Below are 24405 nucleotides of genomic sequence, written 5' to 3'. Positions count from 1 at the left end.
CGCGCATCTCTCTCCTCCCTTCATTGTTGTTGTTGTGTGTTTGTGTCTCTGCGTGGTATTACATGTGAGTTGTGCTCGTGCTGAAATGTGACTTGTTGCAAACATGACATCACTCACCGAGACAAGAAGAAGCAGAAATATATATTTTTACTAAGGAAAAAACAATGATAAGTAACTTTAATCTGAGGTTTGGAAATATTAACGTGTTAGATTACTCGTTACTGAAAATAGTGGTCAGATACCGGCATCACTGCCCGCAGATAGAGTCTTTTTAACGGGTCCGGGGAAATTTCGAAAATTTCGAAAATTAGGCTGTTTAAAGATGCAATTTCGGCATAGTTTGAGAAGGAAATGAAGGCCAATCGTCGGGGTCCTCATCGTCATATTTTAATCACTAATAAAGCTAATTTTCCCTCACTAGGCCTACTGAGTAATGTTTATGTTAAAGATATAATAGCCAAGACCTGCGCTGTGCATAGGCTATAAGAGCAGGTAAAACATTCCCTATTATAATTTCTTGGCTTCATTGTCTATCTGCATCAGGCCTGCAGGAGGCTTTGTAGGGTATTAAGAGACAAACATCGTCATTTAACATCGTCAATAAACCCACAAACGTAATACAAATCTGCAGCATTTAATGTAATAAACCCACAAATGTAATATATTTTCCACAAGAGCCGCTGCCTACTACAAACGTAACACGCGATTTCCCACACATGTAATAACTGTTATGTTTGCAGGGATTTGTTTGTGGGGACGTGAAAATCTTTATTGTATAACTTCCCACAAATGTAATAATACAATGAATAATGGTCGGGGTGGTTGTTGTTTGTTTGTTTGCCCATACACCTACTACTGACCGTGGGTGCAAAATCCAGCTGCTGACTCTCCGCTGTCACACATCGGATCCCCCGTGACCAGAGTGTCAGTTGGACTTCAGAGGAGCCGGAATACAACACTACTAGAACTGCCGTAAGCGGTCATCTGGACCACTAGATTTAAACTCTATAATCTGTCAGGTAAATACCCAACTGAGTGATGAATGCATTCATTGTGTCATGATATTTTTAAAAAAAACGAAATAACGAATTAACACCAAAGTGTACATTTTAATAAGTTTAATTATAATTAAACTTAGTTATTTCGTTTTTTAAATGTAGGCCTATATTTATCAATATTCATCGCACATAGTAATTATTGTATATTTACACACGATTTTAATAGAGAAAACTCAGAACAAGAAAATTGACTATTAAAAGTAAATTATTGATTATGAAACATTTTATTTTAACACTTAATAATATATAATAAAATAATAATAATAATAATAATCGAAAAAGCTGGAAACGAGGTGATCTAAAACAAAGACAAACAAAGAGTCGTTGTGATCACTGGTCACAGTCTGCAGATTACCTCCGCTCTCCTACAGTTACCACATGGGCTTGTGGCATTTCAAGTGTCCGACGTTTGGTTCCGTTTGCAGCTCTTTTGGACCGGCACTGCCTCGGTGTCTGTGTCAGCGAAGATGTCCAGTGGCGGTCTTCTATAACATCCTTGACCTGGCTGGGATCAATGCCTGCATCTTATTCAAGGAGCACCAGCAGCAGGAGAGCCCGGAGGAAAGTCCTGCAGCAGCTGCAGAGGAGCTGAGGGCAGAATACATGGAGGGGAAAGCGGCAGTTGGCACAAGGTGGGCAACAGCGGAAGCAACCACTGCAGCAGCAGACACAGACACGGAGGCAGTGCCGGTCCGAAAGAGCTGCAAACGGAACCAAACGTCGGACACGTGTGTGGTAACTGTGAGGAGAGCGGAGGTAATCTGTGACCAGTGATCGCAACGGCTCTTTTTTTGTTTGACATCAGCTCGTTTTCAGCTTGTTCGATTATTATTATTATTTTATTATATATTATTAAGTGTTAAAATGAAATGTTTTATAATCAAATAAGTTACTTTTAATAGTTAATTTTCTTGTTCTGAGTTTTCACTATTAAAATCGTGTGTAAATATGCAATAATTACGGTTTATGTGCGATGACATGAATGTTGATAAATGTATAGGCCTAATTAAACTTATTAAAATGTACATTTTGGTGTTATTTCGTTATTTTTGTTTTTTTTAAATATCATGACACAATGAATGCATTCATCACTCAGTTGTGTATTTACATGAGAAAATATAGGATTTAAATCCAGTGGTCCAAATGACCGCTTACGGCCGTTAGTGTTGAATTCCGGCTCCTCTGAAGTCCAACTGACACTTTGGTCCAATCAGAAACATATAAATTGTCCGGATCTAACTCTAGATCTAGTTGTGGAAAGCGCATTGTTATACCCTAACCAAGATATCGATCATTAAGATTAATTGGATCAGATCTGACTGGAATGAACCCGCCACAGTGGTAAACTGATTCAGTTCACCTGCCAGCACACAAACTCACCCGCATTTGGCTGGTGGCGGGTTAAATTTCCATCCCTGTTTTAAACGCTGCAGTGGTACTAAAAAGTAGGCTAATAGACGGGCTCTGATAATTTCAGTGACGCATAGGGGAAATGATAAAACTGATGTTGAATTTGCAACAAATTATTTGGACTCTGGTGACAATGTCGCATTTGAGGCTGCTGGCCGTTCGATATGCAGCCACATAAAAACCTTTCACCATTAGACAATTATATTTCATTTATTTATTTATTTATTTTTCAAAGCACAGCGATCCGGGGCTATTCCCAAAACATCCGGGGCTATAGCCCCGAATGCCCAGGTCTAACGACGTGCCTGCTCATCACTTTAATATTTTAACATTATACCACATTTTGTAAACTGTGAACGTTTTATTTCCTCACTTCCTCACTCCTGTGTACTAGGGCTGTAACGATACACCAAACTCACGATTCGGTTTGTGTTACGATTTTTGACCCACGGTTCAATACAAACCTCGATTTTTTCATTTTTTATTAAACATTTTATTTATGTAACATTTCAATAACTTCTGTATATGATACTCGTCTGATAGTATCAGAGGTGCAGTATTGTGGAGGGCGTGTCTATCTGATGGTCTGTTAACTGCACAGATCCCTCACTCAACTTAATACAGAGAAATGTCCACAAAGCAACGTTACAGAACCAAACGAAGGTAACGTAGTAACTGTAACTGTCTTTGGCAACAAGTTGAAAATACCACAGCTGTACGTGGAGAAGCGTCCTTACTCCCGCCCGTCCTACAGACTCCTCGTCACATTTCTGCCCAATAAACAGCGCCTGTCACCGGCAAAGAAAATTTTAACTCACCGAGTGTTTGTGATGAAAAAAAAATCTCTGAGACGGTCAGCCCTTCAGTGAACTTTACCCCGGAAGACAGCCTCCGTCGAGTTTTGATTGCGAGTGGAGACACGGGGGAAACCCCTTGAAAACACACACACGTCATCATCATGATGTGTACCGTCACGTCTCTTTAGGAGCCGCAGCACCGGCTTTCTGTGTGAATTACGCAGCGGTTCGTCTTTACAGTGGTTTTTCACTTTGTGTGAACGAACAACGGCGGAGAATTGGCGAACGACCGCTGCTGTGTTAATGTGGTGTTACTTACAGCTCATAGGGCTGGATCTCGACTGGAAGTTGTGTCGCGATTCTGCCCTCTCACAGCGCGAGACTGGTTCGTGGATGTGAGTGTCGCGATTTCGGCTTCGATACGTGTATCGTTACAGCCCTACTGTGTACAAAACATGTAGATCAGAGGAGGCTCGTCCATAGAGGCAGAGGAGGTTGGTCCTCCTCTATTTTTGGGAGGCAAGAGGAAGATCCATTTTTTTTTCAGAAAGAGTAACTGGTTGAAATAAATCATCACCAAATCTCAGTATCATGTATAAAATATTATATATATATTATATCATTAAAAAAGTTTCTTCTTTGGAAGAAAATCCAGTTAAAACGGTTGAACAGCGACAGCTGCAGACAGAGGAGACAGAGCAGTCTGTGAGAGGAGCAGGGAGCAGGAAGGTGGGGGCTAGAGGAGGACGGAGGGCTTCTGTCCTCCGTGGGAGGGATCTCCTTCATTCACTCAATGCATTCAGGATTTTTTCATGCTGATCTATGATTGGCTAAGACACGTAAAATGACGCGCTAAGGGAGGACAGTTCCCAAATTTCATAATCACATTTATACAACCGTAAACAAAAAATACTACTATGTATTTTACAGCTTTCACTGGCAGCCATGCTCGGACAAGAAATATGGAGTTTTCAGCGATATTGGAATCAGTTTCAAAGGAAATATAAGCACATTTCTGAAAGAAAGAAAACTGTTCAGAGAAATCAGAGAGAAGCAGTCAGAAATATAATTTTCGTTTTGTTCGTCCTGCTGGAGGACATAACGTTAGCGGCACGACCGGGACACAATACAGAGCAGCAGCACAGTTGTTTTGGGCGATTGTGATGAGTGATGAGTGTGATGTCATGTGCTGTCGTGAAGTACGTACATTGACTGCTGTGGTAGCACAGTGGGTAGAGCAGTTACCTGCCACACAGGTGACTAGGGATCAAATCCCGGTAGGAGCACACATTGGTATTTTTTTAGTCTTGTATATTAGCCATTTAATAAAATGTTTTTTAAAGAAGTCTTGTAAGTCATTGTTTTATTGCTCAATTTTCATTGAATATAAGAAAGTAGGGATAAGTAGTTGACTTGTATAAAATAACATGACACCGTGGACTGGTTTTCCTCCTGTCCTCCCCAATTTTTTCAGTCACCAACCGCCACTGATGTGGATGTAGGAGTTCTTATCTAGGAAGGAAACTCAACTATATTAAAAGATCATTTATGCACAAAGCCTTAAAATCTACATACTGTAGACTCAGGAACAATTTACATAGGTTACATGATTCAATAGATTTAAAAGTAAAATTGTAAGAATAATTTTCAGTATAAAGTAATTTTCAGTACAGAACTTCGCATTCTCAGCTGTATCCAGCTGATGGGTTGTTGGGTTGAATCCCCAGTGGAGTTGTGAAGGTGAGCTCTGTAAACAGGCTGGTGTGTGAGATGGTTTATGTTCTGATCATTCCTCCTGCAGGTTGTTACTGCAGCAGCTGCTCTCCAGCTGAACCAGTCTCTGATGTTTCCAGCAGAGTGACGTCATGGCGGCTGCAGCATCAGGTGAGTCCAGTCAGACTTTATTACTCTTTGACTGAATATTACATTTGGTGGATTCACAACATAAGACAGTGTGATGTCTGAATTATCCGCTACAGGACTTTTAGCAGGACGCTAAAGTAAACCACAGGAAGCAGTTTGTGAAGGAACTAGTGTGAAAGCTCGATCTTAAAATCTGACATTTCACTGAACTGCTGTTTGATTTGTTTGAAGTGTTTTTATTTCAAAGGGTGCAGAGCCAGCAGAACACCAGCTGGTGGTGACAGATCAGGCCTGGTAGGGTCAAGTGTATCCGTTCGTATTTGTAGTTGGTATGGCCCAGGGGAAGAAGCTATCAGTCAGCCTGCTGGTGTGGGACTTTGTTGACCTGTAGCGTCTCCCAGAGGGCAACAGATCAAACAGGGGGTAGGCAGGGTGTGAGGGGTCTCCTGTGATGGCCTTGGTTCTCCTGAGGCAGCACGATGTGGCGATGTGTTCCAGGCTGGTCAGAGGGCAGCCGATGATCTTTTGGGCAGTGTTTATGACCCTCTGCACCGCCTTCCTGTCCTCGGCTGTTGAGCCTGCGTACCACACACCCAGACAGGACGTCAGTACGCTCTCCACAGAGGAGTGATAGAAGGCCAGCAGCAGCTTTGTGTCCAGTTTGTTTTTCCTGAGGACACGCAGGAATTGTAGTCGCTGCTGAGCCTTCTTAACCAGGGCCCTGATGTTGTAGGTCCAGGAGTGGTCTGCGGAGATGTGGGTGCCCAGAAACCTGAAGGTGGTGACAGTCTCCACCTGTTCTCCATTTATGAGGAGGGGGGTGTGGTCATGTCTGTTCTTCCTGAAGTCCATGATGAGTTCTTTTGTCTTTTGGACATTCAGGGTCAGGTTGTTGTCTGAGCACCATAGCGACAGTTCCTCCACCTCGGCCCTGTACGCTGTCTCGTCCTCACCTCGGATGAGTCCAACCACTGTGGTGTCATCTGCATATTTAATAATGCGGTTGGTTGGGTGAGTTGGGGAGTTATCTGAACTATACTGCAATTCCATAAAGTGGTGAAATTAATACATGGACAGTTTTGTTCCAAGAGATATCTACCATTTATGAAAACTGGCACCTTTCTTTGTGTGACATTAATGTTACCTTGCATGAATATCATGATGAAATATAATTTATTATTGGCTTATATTATTAGTTATTGGCTACTGAACAGAACATTTTGTGGACAGTTGTCTGTGTTGTTTAACAGTGAACATCAGCTGACTTTTATTCCTGAAAGAAATGTTTGTGTTTTGTATTGAAACTCAGCACAACACACTGTACTACACATGTGCAGCAGACACTGAGGTAACTTTCACATGACCAGGTGACCGACCTATCAGGTGCCTGATAGAGTTTGATGTGATCGATCCAGCATCCTTTATATTCATTCTGCAAACTGTCAGACATTTTTTTAGTGTTGCTGGACCAATAAATAAATAAAATAAAACAAAGATTGTTTACGAGACCCAAATCTTGAGTCTGACTCGAGTCTCAAGTCTTTTGAGGGCGAGTCTCAAATCATTGTGTGTGCGATGTCAAAGTCACAAACTTGATTACCCATCTCTGGAACATAAATGTTAAATTGATCAAAGTGGACTGGTTACATCATCATCATCTTCATCACTCCAGGCTTGTTTTTTCAGTGGATCATCATGCTGCTCCCACCGTTGGTGTTGTGTTGTTTGGGTCTGTTCAGGTCCACCACATTCAGGACTGGGTCTGACTGCTGGGATTGGGTCCCTTTATGATTATGTTCGATTGTTCTGGATGTTTACCGTGTGTTTATTTCAGATGTGGTCCAAAGTTGTAGAGGACTGCATGAATGCTGACAGTGTTAGTGTCATGAGAAGGTCAGTAGTGGATTAAAGAGGTTAATAAGTAAACATATGTTGTTTCCTCACATTCACAGATAATCTGTATCCTCTGAGGCGCAGCTGGAGTTATGAGATCCTGCCACCTAACAGTGAGTCAAACTGAACTGTGTCATCAGAACTCTGAGTTTACAGTATTTAAAGTGTAATTCTGTCAATAAGTAACTGAACAACAATGAAACTATAACTGAATAAATGCAAATCTTTGTTTGTCCTTTTCTGCCTTTTCTCTCCAGTGTCTGAGCTGAGGGTGGTTCTGCTGGGGAACAGCTGGTCTCAGAGGAGTTCAGTGGGGAACTTCATACTGGGAACAACTGAGTTCAACACTGAGGAAGAACCAGACCGCTGTCAGAGATTCAGAGGACGGGTAAAGGAGAAAGAAATAGTTCTGATCAACACTCCAGATCTGCTGCATCCCAACATGTCTGAAGACAGACTGAGAGAACATGTAGGAACCTGTGTGAGACTCTCTGATCCTGGACCTCATGTGTTCCTGCTGGTTCTACAGCCTGAAGACTTCACTGAGGAACACAAACTGAAGCTCTGCAGAGTCCTGAACCTCTTCAGTGATCAATCATTTGATCATTCACTGGTTCTGATATCAACACCCAGAGAGGAGAGTCCAGGTCTGATGGAAAGATACTTGGAAGATCCTCAAATAGAAGACATGATCAGAATGTGTAGATACAGATTTCTTTGGCAGAAGACCGTTGACCTTCCAGAGCTGTTGACACGTTTGGGTCAAATCGTAAAGGAGAAAAATGGAGATCGAGTCAGCTGTGATGTGTTCAAGGACACAACATCTTCTTTACCAGCTGATCATCAAAGCCCCAAACTAAAAGAAACACAGACATCCATCATCGGTGCTGATAAAGCTGCTGGTAAGTACAGAAACAATTCTGACAATGAAAACTTTGTTCACACAAATCATCTTTGATTATATTAGAACAGTAAGCAATAAATTAATGATGTCACCATTTTCAGGGCTGCATGCTGCAGGAATCACTTCAACTCACAGTAAGTAAATGTATCAGTGCTAATCATTTGCATTTGTTTTGGGTGGCATATTTTCTCCAGGAGGAATCTCAACACATCCCACAGTTCAAATTCAGATTCAGCTACTTTGCATCTGCAAATACATGCAGACATTAAAGGAACTAATGCTGCATTTTCCTTAAAATATCCAGATCATATGTAAATTGTTGAAAAGGGCAGAACGTAAGATATAGCCAGAATTTTGGATTAAAACATAATTGAATTGAAATGAACTAACATTATCAACAGAGAGTGAACTAGTGTTGTCACGATACCAAAATTATGACTTTGGTACGATACCTGCGTAAAATATCTACCAATATTGAAACGATACCACGGCGGAAAACTAAATATCATCAGAAGTCATGGTATTAGTATTCAGCATGAAAATAATGAACATAAATGACATTAACTGTAGGTCTGGCAATTCATAAAATAAGATAATACTTTATTTGTCACACAAAGGGGAAATTTGCAATTTGCATTTCATGTTGATAAAGTTCAAACCCTGGATTATCAGCCTGCAACTACATTAGTGCACTAAAGTACAACACAATGACCCAGACCTGGTGGACGTCTGTGCTCTAATCAGACCATTTTCTGATAATGTAAACTACAATATATTTTATAAATTATTGACAGAGATGTACATGCTATGATTATATTACTAGTACTGATTGACTTAAAATAGATAATGTATAAGTGATGTTGCTGATCAGCATACTTGTGAACACCAGTGCATGTTCTGGTAAAGTTCATGTTGCCAGTGTGAACGTTGTGTTTGCATACAGAGATGTGGAACCACATCGGACTGTTCAACAGTTAGCTTTACCCCTGACTGCCTCCTGCAGCTCTGATGGGGAAAATAGTTCACTTGTCACAAACAGAAACCTCGCTTGACTTCCATCCGGGTGATATTTATGGTATCTATCGCTAACCTGCAGCTCTTTAAACTCTTTGAACAAGTCTGCATGTCTGTCACCAAGTTGGACGTGTTGGCTCTCTTGGTCATTATGGATTTAAAGCGTTGTTTACAGACGGGCTTTGTGGTGTCCGTGGGTTTGCTCTTACTGTCGGCAACCCGTGCGTGTGCTTCTTCAACGAGCCTCGGACGGTCGGCAGCAGCACTCATTCCACTTTCAGCCATGTCTGTGTCGCTCTGTGACGGTCTGTCACTGTGAAACCATGCCCACTCTTTCTGCAGGCAGTGAGGAAGCAGAGAGAAGCTACACACAGACACGCTGCCCCGCTGTCGCACAAAGTTCATTAAGTACCGTTATTAATGAAATGTTAAAAAGTATTGTTCGTAACGGCTGGGTACCGCAGTGCCTTTCTAGTATCAGTTTACCGTGCAACACTAGTGTGAACAAACAATTGTGTTGACATTATGTCAAAGACGCAGAGTAGTCAAGAGTCCACACATCCTCTCCTCCAGTAGAAGTTCAGGTACTCATGTACAAACTAGTGATGGGAACGGCAGTTCCTTTTACTGTACTGAATCTCTAGAATCCGTTCATTAAAATGATTTGTTCACCGAATCGTTCAGTGCTCTCCAAGTCCCTGAACTGATAAGCAGCCAAACGCTCCGTCATTCAGTTCATTAATCAGCCCTGAGGTTCACGTTCACTTACTGAGAGACGGTGCGTTCACAGACTATAGTACACAATCATTTGCAGGAGACGCAGCGCTGCTTTGAGTGGTTTACATGCACTAAAATTATTACACAGTGAAAGTGTCCTCTGTGCACAGTAAAATCACTTAACATGATGCTACTAAATGTTAGCAACACAGCGCTAGTTTTAGCAGTACGGTTACTGAACGTGAATCAACTCCTCTGCTCTGACTGAGTGAGTGACACAGCGCCACTTTCAGCACAGTACGTGAACGAGAATCACGTCCTCACAGTTCTCTGTGTGCAGTAGGTTCACGAATCATGAACGAATCACAGCACGAACGTTAATCACGTCCTCACAGTTCTCTGTGTGAGTCGCAGCAGTTCCACTCCCCGCCAGCATGCTCGTGGCTGAGCTCAACTGAACTGAGAAAGGAAAGAATCAGTTCTTGAAGTGATTTCGTTCACTCAAAAGCTTTGTTCGTTTTAACGACACACATTCACGACCAACACAACACTAGTACAAACAGACTCTGCTGATGCTGGGAAGGCGGCCTGATGACGCCAAATAAAAAATAATCCATCAGGTATTTGTGTTGTTTTAGATGTACGGAGGGAAAGTCACAGAGATACTCAAGTAAAGTACAGATACATGATACATCTACTTAAGTACAGTAATTAAATATTTGTACTTGGTTCTTTACCGTCTCTGGATGTACAACAGATTCCTCATCTGAGTTTGACTGAAGCTGAAGCACGTATGTTTGAATCTTTCTGCTTATTCTCACGCTAAACAAAATATGTCTAAATAAAATAAAAATATGTCTCTGGAGAAATTTCAGAGTTCCTCTTCTCTAAAATGTAATTTCTCGTGTAAAATAGTCAAACAGATAAATAATTTGGTCATTTGTGGATAATATGACACAGCATAGTTGAACCTGTTGGCACAATGAATTAAATTACAACATTGTGCTGTAGACATCAGCTGAACAAATTGCAAAGTCCAGACATTACACTTTCGGTGCTTCACTTATTACAATTAATTAGGGCTGCAGCGATCGAATATTTTTAGAATCAAGTATTCTACCGATTATCCATCTAATAAAAAATAATTTTTCATTATTAAACACCAGTACCAAATAATGCATAACAAAAATGACAGGCCTGTTAAATAGACCAAGCAATTGGCTTGTATTCCTGAAAAAAACATACAGGTATTTATTCCAACTATTCCTAACACCGGGAGTAAAGGTGTGTGTTTGTTAAGCCCCCCACACACCACCCAGACGTCCAACTGCCTTATCCGACCACTCTGTTGCCTCTCATCTGACCCGTTCGGCAAAAAAGTGTCATTGAACACACCGCTTCGACGTGCTGCCAGCTCCACAGTAGCGTGTACATTCTGCGCTTGCGCGAGATGCAATAAACGGGTGGCGCTTTTGTTGTGTATAAAAAAGATGCTGGACTAGAGGTTTATGCACGCAACTCACTTTACTTTTGATCAAAACAAAACTTAACTATTTCAGAACAAAAACAGCTGCATACTAAACATGCAGCGAGGCATTACCAAACGAACACAGATTAATTCGTCCTGAACAGACTAACTTGTCTCGTGCCAGTACTCCAAAACATGAAAACGGGGAATGACGGAACGGAGTGCATAGAAAAACAAAGCACACACAGTATTCCGCCCCTCCCACAAACCGCGCTGATTCGCTAGCACACCGCCAATCAGAACGGCCATTCAGCTGGCACACAACCAATCAGAGAATCCTATGGCTCAGACGTCCAACAGCCCTCCTCCTAAGACTTCGCATGCTGAACCGGAGCCGACAATGTCCGCGCGGCTCCGAAAGCTTTGGACACAGTTGAACACACCAGAGTGCGGAGAGTGCGGTTGTGGCTCAGTGGGTAGAGAGAGTCGTCTAGTGATCGGAAGGTCACCAGTTCGCATGTTGCATGTCGAAGTGTCCTTGTGCAAGATACTGAACCTGATGAGCAGGTGGCGCCTTACATGGCAGCCTCCGTCATCAGTGTATGAATGTGTGTGTGAATGGGTGAATGTGGCATGTGCTGTACGGCGCGTTGAGCTATCAGTAGACTGGAAAAGCGCTATAAAAATACAGACCATTTACCAAACATATTTGTTACCGACCTCGTCCGAGTCTCCCCAAACGCTTCAGACGTCCAACGGTTGGGCCGGTGTGTTCCTGCCTTTAGTGTGCGCACGCGTGTGTGAGGAAGAGTGAGAGAGACGAGTTGAGTGTGTGTGTGTGTGTGTGGAGTTATTTGGTGTTGTCTATTCAGTGTTGGGGAGTAACGAATTACATGTAACGACGTTACATTATTTAATTACACAATTTACGTAATTGTAATCCGTTACATTACTGGGAGAAAATATGTAATTAAATTACAGTTGCTTTTGGAAATTTCAATGATTACAACTTAAGTTACATATGAAAAATCGTATCCCTGTATTACAAAGGTGGCTCTCTTTTAACCCGGCTAGATCACCATGGTAACTTATGGTTAGCTCATAACCTGGTCCCGACCAGGTTCTGTTCAGACTTTCAGCTTAAAATCGGCTATAAAAGCGCCGCTGTGTCACTATTTAACTCATTTACAGCTGGCGTGACCTTTACTTTGAAAGTCCAGTGGAGCTGGATCAGAACGGAGCATTTGTACGGAGGGAGAGATCGCGCTGATCCGCTGCTGTTTACTTTCTCTCTGAGCGTCTCCGCCTACAGATGTTCAGCTGAGGGGATACGCTGCTCAGCTGTTGATCTGACTCGCGTCAGGAGGTCATTTATTTACTTTTATATACAGTCAGTCACCACTGAAAGAAGTTGTGCACTCGCAGCAGGACAGATAATTTAACTTAATGTGGCCATGAATAAATTATTTGTTTCGCCTGTTATGTGTTGCCCAAACGCAAATCTTGAGTAGTCTTTTCTGTGTTCTCACATTTAAAAATGTCTTGTACAGAGACAACATGAGATTTGCTTGTAGCTACAGCACCTAAAAAACCCACTGTAACCTATTTTCATACGCACACCCAGCCTAGCTTTCAATAAAACACACACTGGCATTTTATAATTGCGATCAGTGAAATATATGAAAACAATAAAACACAGTTCAAAACAACAGTTGTTGTTGCTCTAAAGCTTCATATTTAAAAGCAGCTCAATGTAGAGCTGTCAGAAATTAAAATCAGCCTCCTCTTGTCATATTTGCAGCAACACTGTTGCTTCAGGCTGTGATCAGGCTTTTTGTATCCTCATACTCTCTCCATTAAAACAACCTGCTCCTCTTGGCTGAAATCAGCCCGTTGTTGCTCCATTTAGTGAGGAAGTGAGCCTCCTTCAGCACAGGCCTAAGGTCAGACTCATAATATATGGTTAAACCTTTGAACTGAAAGGTTTATCACACTATAGGTCTTAAAATGTGAAAATGGTTAGCAGTTGAGAGATTTCATTCAAAATTAAGAAAAGTAATCAAAATGAAATCAAATGTAATTAGTTACATTACTTTGAGAAAGTAATTGAAATAGTTACACTACTATTACATTTTCAACAGGGTAACTTGTAATTGTAACCAACTACATTTCCAAAGTAATCTTCCCAACACTGTGTCTATTACTCTCTTGCAATTTAACACAAATTAGTTTCCACATATTAACATGATATCTAGTCATGGTGACGTAGCGATCAGGCTACAGCCTTATACCATACGCTCTAACTAGCGATGGAAGGCTACGTTAAATTAGCATCAGCATTAGCAAATTAACATCAACTAGTGCATTGCCCGTAGGAAGCATGTATTCCTATAGAAAGGTGGGAGGTTAAGTAACTTTTTCATGGATGGCCAAATGAGGCTGTTTGAAGGACGTCAGGGATATAATTGGCAGTTTTCGACTATTTTTGATTTTACCATTATATTTCACCGTAAAAACTTTAAGAATTTACCCTGCCTTGTTTGGTGTCATTATTTTCAGCACAACCTCACATGTGTGACTGTACAGTTATTTTTTTTTTTCATTTTGACATATTATATTAACACTATAGACCTAAAATCACAAAAAACATCAAATCCGAGTAGGAAAAAGTGAGATTTTTTACTGTGAAAACCACAAATATGTTTAAGGAATCATTTAATTACTTATAATGCAAATATAAATTGTTGTTTGCTAAATTTGTACATAAGTTTTTGAAATTTACAAAGTTATATGTAACTATATTTAAATGCAGGCAATACCTCAGCTCAATGAAGATCTGCACTGCCTGCTCCACATTCAGCTTCTCCTCATTGTTTTCACTCACAACACAAAAAAAACCGACTCCACTACACACTAAACACACTACACCAAACACTACATAACACACTAACTATACACTACAAACACACTAAATGTCACAAATCTCTCAACTCTGAAAACTCGCGATCTCTACTGCGGACACTTTTGTGACAAAAGCCCGATTTTACCGTTTCTTCCTTCCACGTGACGGCAATGTTCGCGGAAAAGCATGGCGGACTTTATTTACCATAAGTCCGGTTTTGGACGTGCCGGCACGTCTGGTCCGTCGACTCGGGAGGTGGGCCGTGTGGGTGGGCTAGCGGCTAGCAGCCAACAACACACGAACATCAACAGATTCCGATTCCACTTTGTTGTCTGCGCGTCTCCGGATCTCCTCAGACACAAATGGACTCGGTCTGGACTCATTTAGTCTCATTAATCCACAAGAGTCAGTTTAAATGCACAGAACAGAACGGGACCGAACCACCGGCAAAACCCCAGTCCAGCTCGCGCCGCTGCAGGTATAAATCCGCTTGTTTCGGGCTCTGCAGTGATTGGCTCTGGTGGGCACGTGGCTATGGTTGACAATGCTAGTGGAATTGGTAAATTACTAAATGAAACAATTTATTAAGGGTATCATTGCAGTCCAAATAAATGCAACGTCGCACACCCTTAAACCACGCAGCAGCCATGTTGAAACTCTCAGGTCAGTCTGATCCTGATCCGCAGACATATTTGAGAAACACATACACACAGACAGAGATTCCTTGCTTTTATAGAGAGATGTTTACGTTAGCTTTGTGTCGGTGACGCTAGGTGAGCTGGTGTTAACAACCAGATGCATTCCGTTCAGATGTTGAATCATTGTTGACATGCTGTTGTGGTACGCCAGTTCTGCTCTGCAGTAGACATGCTGCACTGTGTATCTTCTTTTTTAAGTGTGAAATGATCCCAAACTTTGGACATTGTCTGTCTTTTGCGGACAGTTTCTTGGCTCTCCGCCATCGCGCCCACTCAATTCTGAGCGTAGTGCAGACCTGCCAACCTGTACGCCTTTTGCGTAGCAAGTACGCAGTTTGACATCTAAATACGCTGGTATGACTCGCCCCTCTAAAATACGCAAAAAGCTGCGAACATGTGAGTTTTGTGGCAAATGTGCACGTGTGGTACTCATGTCTGACAACACGATGCAGCACTGTGGTGAAGCAGTTTTAGCCAATCATTGTAGAAAAGCGGAGAATAACGAGTCTACCGAACCTATAGCGTAACATCCCCGCCCCTCTCCTCCTGCCCTCTGCCTCCCTCTCCGTCCTCCGTTCCCCACTCGCTGCAGTTGGCTTAAAAAGGTAAACTGTGTGTGTGTGTCAGCGGACCTGCCAGCTTTTGGTAAATGTGTTGGGCTTGAGGTTTTATGCATTGGGGAGTGTGCACCCCTCCCCCCGTTTTGAAGGATATCATTGTTTTTATTGCTTTTACTGTAAGCTCACTTAGTTTTAACTAACAATTATTCCCTCAATATTTGAGTAATCACTGGATATTAAAATATCAGCAGATTGAAAAAAATGAAAAAATGCCTGGGTGTCTGGGCTCCGGGGGAAGAAAATTCTGAACATTTGCAATGTTAATGAATTAATCTAGTGCACTTTGAGAGTATTAATCACGTATCACATCAAGAAGTTAGAATAAAAATTTCAAAGTTTTTAACAATGAAATAGGAGCATCTGACATTCTTGCATTGACATTTTGGCAAATTCGCCCTTTGCAATAATCCCTATTAGGGTTGTCACGATACTAAAATTTTCAACTCGATACCGATACTCAGGAAGATATTCGATACTCGATACCATTTTCGATACCACAAGGATAAAAAAAGACCCCAACATTTAAAAGGAAGTATTTTTATTAACAAGAAAAATGCAAAAATAACCTCCGTTACAACATCTCTGTGAACCACACGTTAAATATTTATAATAAAAGACAGTTGTGCAAACAGAAACCACAACTATGATAACAAGTTTCACGTCTGAGGTAGTGCAAAAAATAAATAAATAAAATAAACAATAACAATATATTTTGAGGTTGTATGCTGTGCACATCTAAATATTAGGCAACCTGATAAAAACTAAATGAACTTAGGTGTTCCTTACTTGGCTTCCTTGGTATCGATACTTTTGAAAATGAGTATCGTATCTGGAGACAACATTTTAGTATCGATACTTTTTGAGTTTAGACACTTTTGACAACTCTAATCCCTATCAGTGTTCCCCACAGGATTTTGTGAGACTGTGGTGGGTGGATGTCGGACCCTCTAGGGGGGTCCGGGGGGCATGCTCCCCCGTAAGATTTTTTTTAACATTTTAAAGTTAAATGCATCAATCTGGTGCACTTAGAAAGCACAATTAAGAGGCCTGATCTATGAAGAACTGTGTGCTCTTGTACACAATTTAATCACAAACACATTGGTTGTATAGATACAAATGGTGAAAACACAAATTCAACTAGAGCATTCATCTGAGCCATCAAAGAAATAAAGAAAAAGTGGTTACCTGTGTTGAATTAGTTTATTTTTTAATGAATAATTAAACTTTAAGCTAAATTGTAATAAAAAATTAAATGGATTCGGAGGGTACATCATCAATTCATCATTAGTTGCAGCCTTAAGGGGAGACATGGCAGGCAATTTGTCACTCTAAATTGAAGATTAGCCTGCCCTACTGTAAAAATGGCATACATAAAATAAAGAGTAAAGCAATAGGCCTATATTAAGCGGCAATATAAATTTTAGCATCAAAGATGTTCAATTAAACCCAGATTATAGTTTGAAACAACGTTCAAAACACACACAGCCAGTATCAATAAGCATAAAGTCCGCTAGCTTAATGTTAACATATAATGTAAAACCTCATTGACGGGCTAAAAGAAATTAGCATAGCTATCGCCAGTTCGTGGCAATCGACAGCTATAGCAGTAAAGCTGCTAAAAGCTGATTTAATTCTGGCTTTAGCGCTGTTAACACGTCACAGTTTTAATATCTTTTCATGCGAGTAGGGGTGTGCAAAGCAGCCGGTATTTGTATCTGTATTTGTATTTGTTGAGGGGGGAAAAGTATTTGTATTTGTATTTGAGTAAAATTCAAAAAAAAAAATTTGCATTACACTTTTACGTTATAGTATAGAAAGTCTTTTTTAATTATCCATTATAATAATTATGGATATAGAAAATATTGGTTGATGTTTTTCCATAAATCCAGCAATGAACATGAAACAACAGGGCTGTAAACTAACTTTTTGGCTCACCTGCCAAGGGGACCGGTAGATGAAAGAATCTACCGGCCAAGTACATTTTTTTACCGGCCAAATAATAAATTGCCTCTTTTTGTTGCATATACATCTGTTTCAGTACTTTTCATGGACATAACAGTATTATATACCAATACATGCTTAGAAAAGAGGCCAAAGTATTATTTTGAAATACATTTTAATATTATTAATACAATTTCATAACATTGCAAATTGAAAACTTGAACAGAACTTCAACAAAACTTTGACAAAGGAAACACTCATTAATTAACTATCAGGCTCTGTAATAGACTTGTCAGTGTCGACTGCACCATAATAACATTTACACTGGATTTGATAGACCCATGGTTTTACACGTTTTGTGACGTGACAACTGTTCTCATATTTAGCCACTTGATTATCAAACTGAAACCTAATTAAAGGAAGTCGCTAAGAAATGATGTGCAACTTAAGTACAACTTCCCTCAGTTCATGAGTTAGAGGTGTCGTCATTGCTGCGCTCAAATCACAGTCACTGCACCCAGAGGTGTAGCAAGCTTTTCAAAAGTGTGGGGGATGGATGTGGTGGTGTACTTTTAAAACCATTTTGGGTCGGGGGGGATGATAAATGACACTTAAATATTAAATCTGTGTCTATAATAACCACACCCTGACATGTAAATGTGACATCTGTCTTGATTCGTTTAATTATAATATAATATGATATTTGTAATAGAAGTCTACTGCAACTGTACTTTTTTTTTTTTTTTTTTACCATTAAATGTTATTTTATACATTATCATATTTTATAATGTTCTGTCATGGACTATGTCACTTCACTGCTAACAGAAAAGAAAGCAGCTCACTGCCAGTTGCAGCTTCTTATCTTGATCTGCAGTCTTTGTTAATTTTGTGTCATGATTGTTATTATTAGTACTTAGTTTATCAAAAATCACAGTTACATGTCAGGATGTGGTTATTATAGACAGATTAAATATTTAACTGTCATATGTCATCACAGTAACAGCGTTAAATACATTAGCAGCTGTAAACACATAAACACATTATACAACACATCATGTGGTTTGGTGTCGACCTGTATACTGAACGTATCAGGAGTAATCAATGTTTATAATCATCAGAGAACGTTACAGACATTTTGGTTGCTCTCCATTTCCAGAGAATTCACAGAGAAGCTGGAGAAGTTTGCGATATTTTCATCCCGGATTTTTGTGAGGAGGGAATTAAACACCTCTCCCAAATAAACGCCTGGTCTGTTAAGTGGTTGAGACAAATAAACACCCGGCTATTATTTGGTATTTTACGGTAGATCCCGCTTTATCAGCACGAGCTGAACAATAAATCTAACATAGCAAGAGAGGCGGGACTTAAGGCAGAACAGCCAATCATCAGCCCAGTCAGTCCCAAAGCCGGTGTCAAGTTTGAAGCAGCAACAGGAGAGAGAGGGGGAGAGGAGGAGGGAGGAGGCAGCTGCAGTGAGAGCAGACACAGAGCGGCCAGAGAAAGTGACTCCGGCCGCAGTAAGGCGTTTGTGCAAAACTGCAGAAAAAGTGACCGGGAAAAGCGTGGGTGTTAAAACACACACATCCCCCACGGGTGCGACGCCCCTGACTGCGGCAAACTTTTAAAGAGCGGTGACGCGCACGCCACCTTGCTTATGAGGGGAACTATTTTCTACAGCGGTGACGTCGGGGGAGCCACTTCAGTGCGACACACAACAAATAGCCGGTTTAGCACTAACGTACGCTACCGTCATAATTTATCACTTTACAAAACAATGTTTTGCTATATCATGCATAATTTATTGCAAGAGCACGACCATCAGGACAAACATTTACCCGCCCCGTGGCATGTATCCCTCCAAAATTAAGTCGCCAGGGGAATATTTTAGTCGCATTTGGCGAGTGGCGACCGCTAGTTTACAGCCCTGTGTAACAAGGAACGTCATTTAAAAGAAAATAACAGACAATTCGACACAGCTACACAAGCCTTGTTTTAACCTTTTTAACCGAACGTTAACATTACTCTGTGCTAACAGAGCTACGTAAACAGAGCAAACACGAGAGCACCGACTGCAGACGTCAATACTAATGCAGCATAATGGAATAATCTCCCGATCAAACTCCACTTCCCGAAAGTTATAAACTGCCCCCAGAACCCAGTTAAGGTACAAAAATCTATTCAACAAAAATAGTGATGAAGTCTTTTTTCGCTCAGCCGAGCCTTCTCTGTTGCTGTGTGGAGCAGCCTGTGTCAGTCACCTCTTTTACTCCCCCCCCCCCCCGTTTCCTACTGAACGTCACTCACTCACTCATCCGGGCATGCACTGTGGTCTCATGAGGAAATGTAGCTTTTTGATATGATGTTTTTCTTCTTCCCGAATACAAATATTTTTTAAAGTATTTGTTCTAAATAAGTATTCGTAAAAAACACGTTATTTGTGCCTTTCCGAATACCGTATTCGGGTTCGCCTCCACCCCTACATGCGAGAAAGTCACAGCTTAATCCAGTGCAGAGTCTGTGGGAGCCGCGACCGGGGACTAGGGCAACGGCTGTCACAGCGGCAGCAGCGCCCGTCTACTGATCTGATCGCCCGGGGCCAACCTTCGTCGTCATCCCGGGGGAGAAAACGAGCCAAGTAACTTATCTGCACGCTTTTAGAGGTTTACCGCTGGCTGGTTAAATTCTTTTTAGGAGATTAATGTTGGTCTCATTGATGAAATCGAACAACTGTGGCAGTCGCATTAGTTTGTCTGAATGAAAAGTGTGCAGGTCTGCCTCTGGGCTAATGTTACATCAATCGCTCTGGCTACGTTGTCCAAGGTGCCTGAAAACTTAAGGCCCGCCCTACTCTGATCTGATTGTCTAGAACTCCATGCTTACCTTGAGTACCATTGGTAGTTGGAACTATCATTTTAAATGACTGTTTAAAATGATAGTTCTGATTAGTTTTGATTAAATATGTATTGAAATAATTCAATGCAGTTAACTTGTGGCTATCAGCTTGTATAAGCACACATATCATATAATGAAACCAAGTGCAACTTTTTAGTTTTACTGTTCAATATTAAAATGTCCAGTGCAGTGCACATGATATAAACTAGTCAAAATAAGAACTATGAACAAGTGTGTGTGTGTGTGTGTTTTGCAGACTGTTGACGCCACGTGGAGGGCAAAAAACATTTAAAATATAGGTTTTATTGTTTTTTTATAACCGATTTCCAGCCTGTGAATGGGGAAATTACTGTGTGCAAAGCAATGGAGTTGCAAAAGTCTGCGAAAAAAAGCCGCATAACACAAGTGGTACTCAAAATATTTTGACAAGGTTGGCAGGTCTGGTAGTGGGGTGTTTCTGCGATTAACAGTCTGTTTGAGTTACTCGAGTAATCGTTTCAGCTCTACAAATAATCACATTTTTTATTTGGTCCAGGTAAAACCCAAAACATTTCACAGCTGGGTAGCTTTACCAAATTTAAGCCACTGCTACGCTACATGCAAACGCCACGACCAAAAACTGTAAACCACCTGGCTGCATTACACTCTGTGAATTCAGTCCTATGGAATTCAACTGCCAACCTGTGTACAAAAGCAAAAATAAATGCAAAGTTAAACTAATGGGTGAAAGGCTCTTACACATCATGTTGTGTAAGTGTTGTGAGTTCAGCTCTAATGTCATTTTATCTTCCTCTCTGTTGTGTTACAGCATCTGGATTCAGGATTTTGCTGCTGGGAAGCAGAGAGGACAAACAGATCAAACTTGGTGACTTCATCAAGGGCCAAAAGAACAAGAAGTGTGTGGCCACATGTGGAGAGTGGAGAGGAAATCCTCTCACTGTAGTGAAAACTCCAAACATCTTCAGTCTGTCTGTGGAAGCTGTCAGAGAGGGGATGAAGAGCTGCATCAGTCTTTGTCCTCCTGGACCAAATGTTCTCCTGCTGTTAGTGAATCCTTCCAAGTTCACAGAGAAGAACAGAGGAACTCTTAAGTTCATCCTGAGTTTGTTTGGTCAAGATGCTTTAAAACACTCGATGGTCATCATCACACATGAGGAGAAGAAAACAATTTCTACTCTGAATCAGCTCCTTAAAGACTGTGGAGGAAGACACTACAACATGTCTGAAGACAACCACAGGTCATTAATGCAGAAGATTGAGAAGATTGTCCATGAAAACAGAGGAGCCTTCCTCACCTGCAGTGAAGAGACCATCAGACCAAAGTCTGAAGACATCAGAGCAGCTTTAAACCTGGTTCTGTGTGGGAGGAGAGGAGCAGGGAAGACTTCAGCAGCTGAGGCCATTTTAGGTCAGACAGAGTTTCCTTCAGTCTCCAACTCATCAGAGTGTGTTCAGAGTCAGGGAGAGGTGTGTGGACGTTGGGTTTCCCTGGTGGAGCTGCCTGCCTTGTGTGGAAAACCTCAGGAGGAAGTGATGAAGGAATCACTCAGGTGTATCTCCCTCTGTGATCCTGAGGGCGTCCATGCCTTCATCCTGGTCCTACCTGTGGGTCCCCTCACTGATGAAGACAAGAGTGAGTTAAAGACCATCCAGAACACATTCAGCTCTCGAGTCAATGACTTCACCATGATTCTGTTCACTGTGGAGTCAGATCCTACAGCTCCAGCTGTTGTTGACTTTGTAAGAAAGGACAGAGACATCCAGGAGCTCCTTCAGAGCTGTGGAGGAAGATCTGTTGTTCTCAACATCAAGGACAAGCAGCAGATCCCAGAGCTGCTGGACACGGTGGATAAAATGAGACTGAGACTCTACAAAGACAAACTGTGCAGCTACACAACAGAAACATTTGCATTTGCTCAAATAGAAAACATCACCACACTGCAGGCTGAGCTGAAGGGCCTGAAAACAAAAAGCACCGTCAGCTGTAAGTACTGTAATGTTTCAATATAAATAGTAGAGATGTAACGATACTGCCACAGACTCATAAAAGATCTCCAACTGATCTCCACCAGTGCCCTGTACTCCTTCTCCTGTCCCTCACTTATACACCCAACAACAGCCGAGTCGTCAGAAAACTTTTGCAGGTGACACGACCCGGTGTTGTACTGAAAGTCAGTGGTGTATAAGGTGAACAGGAAAGGAGACAGTACAGTCCCCTGTGGAGCTCCTGTATCACTAACCACTGCATCAGACAGAACACTGCCCATACGGACAAACTGTGGCCTGCCTGTCAGGTAGTCAGTAATCCAGGAGATCATTGTGTCGTCTACACTCATCACCCGCAGCTTCTCCCCCAGTAGCAGTGGCTGAATGGTGTTAAAAGCACTAGAGAAATCAAAGAATGTGATTCTCACAGTGCCTCCTCCACCATCCAGGTGCAAATGGGCTCGTTGCAGCAGGTAGATGACAGCGTCATCAACTCCCAAGTGGGGCTGGTAAGAAAATTGCGGAGGGTCTAGCAGGGCTCTCACCTGCGGCCTCAGGTTGGCCAAAACCAGTCTCTCCAGCACCTTCATGATGTAAGATGTGAGGGCCACTGGTCGATAGTCATTGAGGTCTGATGGTGTCGACTTCTTTGGAACAGGAACCAGGCAGGAAGTCTTCCAAAGCACCGGTATTCTCTCCTGACCAAGGCTCAGGTTGTAGAGGTGTTGTAGGATAGGAGACAGCTGGCTGGCACATGTCTTCAGGATCCTGGGGCTGATACCGTCAGGGCCTGCAGCCTTCTGCTGGTGGAGTCTCTCCAGCTGTCTCCTAACCTGGCCTGCAGTCACAGTCATGCGGGGGAGGCTGCCGGTGTCTTCAGTGGAGGACGAGGAGGTGGAGGAGGAGGTGAAGGTGGAGGAGGAGGAGGTGGAGGAGGAGAAGAAGGAAGGTGCTGCACAGGAGAGCTCACATCAGAGGAGTGAGGGGGGAGGGGAGGAAGCATTTGGGGCAGTGAGGGTGTGTGGGGGTCTGGAGGTGTCATGGAGACGACAGAAGGCTGTGAGCTGAACCTATTGAAGAATCTGTTCAGCTCGTTTGCCCTCTCCAGGCTGCCCGATGACTGTCTGCCGCTCACCTTACACCCAGTGATCTGCTTCATACCAGTCCACACATCCCTCACATTGTTCTGCTGGAGTTTGGCCTCCAGCTGTATCTTTACAGGCCCTCGGCATATCCCTAAATTCATAGTATGGGACTGTATGCATCCTTAGCATTTACATACAAGAGATCTAGTGTGTTACAGTCTCTGGTGGGGCAGTCAACATACTGGTGAAATGTTGGGAGGGTTTTGCCCAGAGAGACGTGATTAATATCCCCAGTGATGATAATGCAGGCACTGGGATGCTGTGTCTGTACCTGGGCAACAGCGGAGTGGATGACGTCACAGGCCACTGCTGCATCAGCTGAAGGAGGAACATTCACACTGATGATGGCCGACGTGAATTCCCGGGGTTAATAATAGCAGTGTTTCCTCCAGTATTTTCTGAGACTGTGTGTGTGGGGGTGGGGGGGGGGTGTCATAATAGGCTGCTTAGGGAATTTCTTTTTTTTTTCCTCTGGTGATAATGCTCTCACACAGCCATCACGAACTCCCCTGCATGGGCTTGTAATGAAGATTCATGTTGTAAAGAAATATTTGTATTATTTGTTTTAAGAGAGGAGTTATCCAAGTCAGAGTCCTGCACGGGTGAAAAATAATGTACTGTGTCGGACACAGATGCGGGTTGGGTCGGACGCCTGGAGAGGCAGGTCGGGTTTTACGATTGCCATTTTCAAGGCGTCACTTAGCATCAGTCATTATTAGCGACACAAATGATAAGCAGTTATATTTCATATGAGCTCATTAATGCGTGCTTGCACCCTCCCAGAACTCCCATTCCCCATGCTGTCTTACCCCCAATTTCCACTGGATACGTGTCCGCTGCGTTGCAGCTCCGATCCGGTTTTGCTCCGCCGTCCGCCGTCCGGCAATCTCCACCGGTTGCGGTTTGAGTCCGCTGCGGCGCAGTACGGTAGACAGCTGGCTCACGAGGCAGAGGAGTTCCCGCGATAATCACATGATCACTCACGACCGCAGTTACAGGTCTGTGTTATTAAAATCAAGAACACGAAGTGTTCCCGACCGAGGGATTAGCAGAAAAGCTTGTGTTTGTCTCTTTTTTTGAGATTTATGTACTGGTGT

At 42.2% G+C, this 24405-nt stretch overlaps 1 protein-coding gene across 1 annotated transcript in view; it reads left to right on the top strand.

Annotated features, from left to right (window-relative positions):
- Positions 1 to 5080: 5080 nt before the first annotated feature.
- The window catches only part of LOC115581333 (GTPase IMAP family member 8-like), a 30725-nt gene continuing 11400 nt past the window's right edge, over positions 5081 to 24405 (top strand). Inside the window, exons 1-5 of the mRNA XM_030416340.1 lie at positions 5081 to 5149; positions 7081 to 7134; positions 7279 to 7923; positions 8027 to 8059; positions 20986 to 22161. Of these exons, the coding sequence (XP_030272200.1) occupies positions 5131 to 5149; positions 7081 to 7134; positions 7279 to 7923; positions 8027 to 8059; positions 20986 to 22161 (1927 nt within the window). The 5' untranslated portion in view covers positions 5081 to 5130. The remainder of the gene's footprint in view (positions 5150 to 7080; positions 7135 to 7278; positions 7924 to 8026; positions 8060 to 20985; positions 22162 to 24405) is intronic.

The sequence above is a fragment of the Sparus aurata genome, chromosome 5 (genome assembly GCF_900880675.1).
Source record: "Sparus aurata chromosome 5, fSpaAur1.1, whole genome shotgun sequence".
NCBI classification, from domain to species: domain Eukaryota; kingdom Metazoa; phylum Chordata; class Actinopteri; order Spariformes; family Sparidae; genus Sparus; species Sparus aurata.
The sequence above is the reverse complement of the archived record's forward strand: the minus strand, read 5'-3'. Positions and strand labels throughout refer to the sequence as shown.